The sequence below is a fragment of the Camelina sativa genome, chromosome 13 (genome assembly GCF_030686135.1).
Source record: "Camelina sativa cultivar CO46 ecotype springtype chromosome 13, ASM3068613v1".
NCBI classification, from domain to species: domain Eukaryota; kingdom Viridiplantae; phylum Streptophyta; class Magnoliopsida; order Brassicales; family Brassicaceae; genus Camelina; species Camelina sativa.
In genome coordinates, this window is record NC_141892.1 from 15,909,930 (window position 1) to 15,917,328 (window position 7,399).

The window sequence follows — 7,399 nt, forward strand, 5'->3', positions numbered from 1 at the left end:
GGTATGTCTAGAAGGTTGCGACCTGAGAGCGAGGGAAGTGGGTGTGAATGACTTCCTGGATATCGTACCTTAAGGCGGTTAGCTTGATAGTGAGCCGACATAATTCGTTCGTTGCAACCCACGGGGGAAGCACTGAGTTGTGAGGAAATAACGTCTAGGATGTGATTATATTGGCTAGAGGGAGACCTCGATGGTTCAGTCAAAGGTGTGCGGGCTGTTGCGACAGTTTCACGGGAAACCTTGACTGACGTTGTTTAGTCCAATCTTAGGACATGTGGGCCGTGTTGACGGTTGCACGGAGGTCCTTGGCGGATGGACGTTGTTGTTGGATTAGAGGACGAATCCTTGTTGGTTGGGGAGAATTGTAACATTTGCGAACAAGGTAGTTAGTTTTTGGGGTGGGTATCTATCGACACCAACAAATTCCGGTTTGACCAGGTTGATTTGATTCATCAATTTAGTTCGGTTTGGTTTAAGTGGAATTTCCAACCAAGGTATTTAAGCGAAAAATTGACCAAAGTCGTGGTTTTCAGTGTTGGTCGTTGTTTTTAGAGAGAAACTGAGGGAAAAAAGAGAGCTCTTGAGAGTTTAGATGTTTTTGGGGAGATTCTTGACTTCTTTGGTGAGATCTGTTTCCTGTGGAGTGGCGATCTACTGCTAGGAACGAAGGAGAAGCTCCCAAAGGTGTTGAATTTGTCATTTTTGGGTCAGAACTTTCTCCAAAAGAGCTGAGTGCATGACCATGGCTGATCTAAGCCCGGGATCTCCTTTGTTTTGCTTATTTTATATTGTTTGTGGTGTTTTTTTTGCTTGTTTCGGTTGCTACATGGTTCCTGTAGATTCATGTGGATTTTGGTCAAGTTTTGGATGTATTGAAGATGGATAGAAACATAGATTTGACTTTTGGCTTTGAGCGGAACTTGTCTGCGGAGTCGGTGTCGATCGAGACCACGATGTTGACGGTGCGGAGACTTGGCGAGTGTTGGATCTAGGGTTTCCACGTCGAGAAGGAGTGTCGGTCGACACCGAGGAGCAGTGTCAATCGACACTGAGAGGCAGTGTCGATCGACACCAACAATCAGTGTTGGTCGACACCATGAGGGTGTCGGTCGAGACCAACCTTGTCAACAAGCGGTTGACACATGTTTCTCTGGTTTGTTTGTGTTTTTCTGTTTCCGTTTTAACATTAGAATCTTAGTTGTTTGTATGTATGGCCAAGTAGATGGGAGGATTGCATCACTGAGTGTTTATGACAATAGTCATGCATCTCAATTTATGTTTGTGGTGCAGGTAAAGGCAAAGTGTGATCGTGGAATCAAGGCGATGAATGGGAGGATGTTCGAGTGGCTTGATTGATTGTGGTCTAGCTATTGTTAGGTTGATAGAGTTGAGTCATTAGAGCTTTGTAGGATGTTGGTTTATTGGATTGCATTTGGTTATTGACTTTGTTGGTTTATTGGTTTATTCATTGTTGGAATCTTTCTTGGTTAATGGTATTGTTGGTTACCCGCTGTGGTTGATTGATGTTAGGTTGTGAGTGAGTATGAGACCAATAGAGATTTATAATATTAAAAAAAATGGGAAGGGTTATTTTAAGGGAGATTTACTCACGTGTCATACATTTTATGTAATATTACCAGAACCATACAAAACTTTTTTTATTACTTCCATATTTCGGGTATATTTTCTATACCCAGCGTACCCCTGTTGCAAGTTATAGGAAAAAATGTAATTACGAAAAGTGTCATTGCATTGTCAGAAAAATCGCATCGCCACGTCAGAAATCGCTGACGTGTATTAAATAACTCATCCGTAAAGCACTACAGGGGTAATGACGGCTGAGTTACGGTATGTTGCGGCTGGTTTATAGAAAATTGCTGAGTTATGAGCGGACAACTGAATTACGAGCATAACTTACCCTGTAGTTACAGCTGACTTAATGAAATATGTCTAAATTATGAGTAAATGGCAGAGTTACGAGCATAACTCAGCCATAAGTACGACTGAGTTTTTACTCGATGGTTGAGTTGTCAAAAATTTGGCTGAGTTAATCCTTCGACACGGCTGAATTAACTTTCTCCGGCTGGCTGAGTTATTAACAATGGCTTACTTGTCAGATGCCGTTACGGCTGAGTGTTAATTAAATACTATAATTCAGCCGTCATGAGCTGACTTATCGGAAAACTCGGCCATTTTATGGCTGACTTAGTAGCAAAAGATTAATTACTAGAATATCATTCAGTTACGACCGACTTATTAGACGTTACGGCTGAGTAACATATTTTCAGTTGAGTTATGATATTAAACGGCTGATTTTTGGAGCCGTTTTTTTTTGTTTTTTAATTACTGTAATAGTATTCATGTTGCGACTGAGTTATAATTTTGTTTGATGGCTGATTTACATGTTTGTTTGGTGGCTGAATTGCCACTTCAAACGCATCATTACATGTCATCATCTTCTAAGGAAATACGAAACGTCTTTTTCGACTCTTGTTCTTCATCTCGTTCAAAAGTGAAGGATTTACATGTTCTTCACATCAATAACTTCATTTTTGTTCATGGATCTAGTTCATGTAATTGTTGTTTCTAGTAATTGGGTAAAGAAACAGAAATATATATTTAACACCGACGATAGAGGGTGTAAAGTTGTGCAGATAGATGCGGAAACAACGCACCAAGCTTGTGAAGTTGGTTCTCGATGACTATGGATTGAACGCATTGAGCCATCAGCTAAAACTGAGCTACATGTTCTCGAACAAGGTTTGTGTTGGCTAAGTTATTTGTATACAGCTGAGTAGGAATATAAATCAGCCGAGTATGAATCTACAAGATCTTTCGTTTTCCCTTAAGTATTATAACTCAGCCGTCAGGTAATAAATTTAAGCCGCTTACTTCCAGTTTATTTCCTTGTTATAAGTCAACCACAAAGCATTATAACTCAGTCGTCATATGAATCTAGGAGACCTTTCATTTTTTCTTAAATATTATAACTCAGCCGTGAAGTAATATAAACCAACCATTTACTTTTAGTTTATTTCTTGTTACGAGACCTTTCGTTTTCTCTTGAATATTATAACTCAGCGATCAAATACTAAAATTCAGCTGTTTACTTTCAGTTTATTTCTTGTTATAAGTCAACCACAAAAATTTATAAATCTACCGTCATATGAATCTACGAGACCTTTTGTTTTTGAGTATTATAACTCAGCCGTCAAGTAATAAAATTCAGCTGTTTACTTTCAGTTTGTTTTTTTGTTATTAGTCAGCCACGAAACATTATAACTCATCCGTCGTGTGACGTGGAATAGTTTGATGATGTGTATTTTTTAAATATTTTTGAAACTAAAAATGAAAATTTTACCTAGGGTGATAATTGTTATTACACCCAGAAAACTAAATATGTGAGTAACTTTTAGAAAACGTTTAATATACCAGTAATATTCCTACTTTTCTGTAAAATATGAGTAATTTTGTCTTATTACAATCATTTCCCAACCTGGTGTACAATCTCTTGATGGATGGGAGTCTACTGTTGAATTTGGAAGAGAGAAATTAAACAATTATTTTATGAGGTAATATCTTTTTTTTCAATATTATTTTACTTTGCTTTGTTTTAAAATTTTTAAATAACTTTTAAATTGCATTTGTAAGAAACTAAGAAAACCAAGGGACGGATTTACAGAGTAGGAAATTTCTCCCAAAAAAGTTTGTTTTCTTTGTTCATCGGGTTTCTCATTTCCTCCCACCTAAAAGTTCCAACAAACTATGCAAGAGGCGGATGATTGGATAGAGGATTTGCAAAAGGAAATGTAAGAACAAAAGCGGAGAACCAAAGAAAGGACAAGGAGAACAAGAAGAAGGATGCGGATCTAGCAGCGTTCATGGGTGAGATGCGGTTAAGACATTCCGCTTCTTAGATTTTCATGAATCTTTGCTTTATTTTTAGAACAATTTTTTGTTTTCGGTTTTTAGAATATTTTCCATGTTTTCCCCAAAAAAAAAAAATCCCTCAATCTTTCAATTTTAATATATAGTTTTAGTATTAATTTTGTATAGTTATGCTATTTTTTAAAAAATTAAAAAATAAATATCCGTCAGTCAAAACATGTCGTCGGTAATTTGTTGGAATTCCATCGCTAAACCATCAGTAGTTCTGTTGGTTCGACAAATTTTTTTGGGTATTGTTTGGTCGGTAATACCGTCAGAAACATAACTCTGATGGATGTCCAACGGGCTTTACCGATGGTTTTACTGATATATCGACCGTCGATATGCCCATTGACTATCTATTGGTAAAATTTCTGTCGAAAATCTGTGTGTAATTACCGACAGATTATCGATGGATTCATTTTACCGATGCTCTATAATCGACTGACGTTTCCATCTGTATCTGGTCGGTAATAGATGTTTTCGATGGTTCTAAACTGTTTTCTTGTAGTGGATGTATACATAATTGACATTAGCAATGACATCTCATCCCTTCAGTTGTGGTGCATAATTGACTTTGAATAGTAAATAGAATATAGCAAATGATTATCTACTAGTCATTTAAAATAAAATGAAACAGGTCCTCACAAAAGAGGCTGACCATACAACAAGCATACATAAGTCATTCAGTGAGACAAATGTCAAACTGCTTAGTGCTTTACCACGTTGTAACGATTGAGTCAGAGTTATTATTTGTTGGAGTACAAGTGAACAATACTTTATATATTTGTGTAACCACAAGTGAACAATACTTTATATCTTTGTGTAACCACAAGTGAACACAAAAGTTAATTATCTGAAATCGTCTAACAAAAAGTCATATATACTTTGTAACTATACAACTTGAACATACGTTATTAATTATACTTGTTCGCGAAACGGAGATTTGAAATGGTCAAAATAACATTTTCCTTTTATACCATATTTCACTCTAACCATTATCAAGGAAAAACAAACAAACAAACAACGAGATGTCCTCCTCGAGTGTAGAACAACACGTAGTCCATCATAATACCCATACCCATCCATTAACGAAGGTTGACAAATATGGTGATTTCACTTGCGGTGGCTGTAAAACCTACGGCTCTGGGAAGACCTATCGCTGCGTCCTGTGCGACTACGATCTTCATGACCACTGTGCTACGTGTCCCTCCACCCTCCTCACCTTTATGCATCCACAGCATGAGCTCAAGCTAGTCGTTAATGGAGCAGAACATACGTGCGACATCTGCCATGGATTGGTCGAAGGATTATATTACAGTTGCGAGGCTTGCTGTATAAAATTCCATCCACTCTGCACACAGCAGCGTCAGTTTTTGAGGTACGTGCCTCACTCGGCTCATCTCTTAGAGCTGAGTCAGTGTGGAGCGAGCAACACATGCATGGTTTGCCGAGGTGCGATATTGAGCGTGTTCATTTGTCTGACGCAGGCGGCTGCGACAGCGGCAGCGACGGCGGCAAACGCAACTTTTTTGATCGCCGCAACTAATCGACGTCTAAAATTAGAATCAGCGTTCGCCGCAGCGTCTTGCCGCAAGCACCTGCGGCAACCAAACAAACAACAACACATGCGGCTGCCGCAGCTTGCGGTATAAGTGCGATCTATGCATGCTAGATGTTCACGTGGAATGCGTTAATTCCTCTACACCAGCTGTGACAGAAACACAAATGGATTTGCACACGCTTCAGTATCCCCAGCCTTATAATGACGAAAGCGAATATAAACACAGCTACGAGCAGACAAAAAAAGGTTCAGGTAAAAGAAAAAGAGTGTTTAGATTTTTGAAGGATTTTACAGTGGAAGTTGTCTGCACTATAATCTCTGAAATGGAGGCCGAACTTGGCCTTCAGCGCCTTGCTTTGAAATGGCACGTCTTTAAATACGCCATTATGTTTTATTTTTCTGTTGTTTATGTTTGCTTATGTTTTATGTTTATACAATAAATTCAATCAAACCAAAATTCATTGATAGGAACCCAAATAAAATTTTAAATAATTCATCAATTGCTTGTTTAATCTCAGAAAATTGGATAACAATATCATTGGGAATGGACCAATTAAAAACATGAAATTATTTGTACCATGCATTTAACGAAACGTTCCTGCACGCTTGTTTGGACAATCAAGTGAAGTCTGAATACAAGAGCTCACAAATCTACGGTTATTCGAGATATTTGTTTTTTTATAGCAGCCAATGTATTGTTCTCTCGTAAAACAAGTTCTGAGTTCTTAAATTTTTGCATATGGTTTAAGTGATTATTTTCTATAAAACCTCATTGAAAAACCTATAACGGCATAACATTGTTCTAATTTTATCTTATAGAAATTCATTGAACAATCTTAAAATATCAGGTTATATTACTAATTCAATAATAATATTACGTGCACATCTAATCCACTAGTTTAGCCAACTAGCCAATGTCAACTAAACTGCTCTCCTACCATCGTATAAGTTTCTGACGACTGGGTTAAGTTATTATTTCGTACCAGCACAAGTGAACAAAAGTTTATTTCTGACCGCAAGTGAAGGAATATCCTACTATATTAATTGGGAAGTATAATATGAAACTAACCTTAAAATTTGTTAAAAATTACATTCAATTGCTATTAGAAAAACTTAATTAACTTTAGTTAAATAATTAAATAAAGATAATTAATAAAAAATAAAAAACGCTGACAGATCAAATATAAAAAAATCTAGAAAAATAAAAAATATATTTTCTCTCTCTAATAAATTATGGACGAAAATTACTAAATATATTTTTAAAAAATATAAACCAATCAGAATTTCAAAAACTAAGATTTTTATCCAAGTACACAGTATAATTACTTTTAATAACTAAATTTGGAAGATTTTATTAAGATTTCAAATTATGATTCTCCTATCATCTTAATTTTCTTTTATTTACAAATTTTTTGGAATTTTCATATAATACTTATGATTAGTAAAATGCAGAATTTATTCTGCATATGTTGTGATTTGAATTTTTTTAAAACGAAGATATATTACTCAATATAAAAAAAAATATGTATTTTAATTTCCACATTGGCGGGTTGGTAAAACTAAATTTCTATAGATGATAAATTAATAACTTAGATTTGTTCACAATTAAAACTACTACTTTATATTTCACAAAATAATGATGCAAATACAACAAACAAACAATATAAAACTGTAATATATGTCAAAAAATAAAATTCTATAATATTCTAAAATAATTAGTATTCAAAGAGACTAATAGATTTACAGAACAATTAAAATAAATATTATCTCAAACAAAATAACTTAAAAAAAAATTATATAACAATAAATTTTATTATTATATTAGAATTGTTTTTTAAATGTTGACACGTGCTTAAAGCACGGGATATCTCCTAGTTATTATTTATTTGAGGTGGTCTAGCGAAAGTT

General features: G+C 35.5%; 1 protein-coding gene and 1 non-coding gene across 2 annotated transcripts; one reads left to right on the forward strand and one right to left on the reverse strand.

The window, feature by feature from the left end:
- Positions 1–2,446: 2,446 nt before the first annotated feature.
- Positions 2,447–2,573, reverse strand: LOC147929625 (small nucleolar RNA snoR9). The gene has a single exon (XR_015579127.1). It is a non-coding gene; the product is annotated as a small nucleolar RNA snoR9 (small nucleolar RNA).
- A 2,377-nt stretch (positions 2,574–4,950) lies between these two features.
- Positions 4,951–5,958, forward strand: LOC104738272 (protein VACUOLELESS GAMETOPHYTES-like). The gene is made up of 2 exons (XM_010458472.2): positions 4,951–5,398; positions 5,571–5,958. Exons 1-2 carry the CDS (start codon positions 4,959–4,961, stop codon positions 5,929–5,931), a joined length of 801 nt encoding a protein of 266 aa, XP_010456774.2. The 5' UTR covers positions 4,951–4,958; the 3' UTR covers positions 5,932–5,958.
- Positions 5,959–7,399: the final 1,441 nt, after the last annotated feature.

Bases quoted from the DNA above. Each gene is read 5' to 3' on its own strand.
- LOC104738272 (XM_010458472.2), top strand. From the start codon at position 4,959: ATGTCCTCCTCGAGTGTAGAACAACACGTAGTCCATCATAATACCCAT. The intron at 5,399-5,570 runs GTTCATTTGTCT...CGGCTGCCGCAG, and splicing joins CGAGGTGCGATATTGAGCGT to CTTGCGGTATAAGTGCGATC.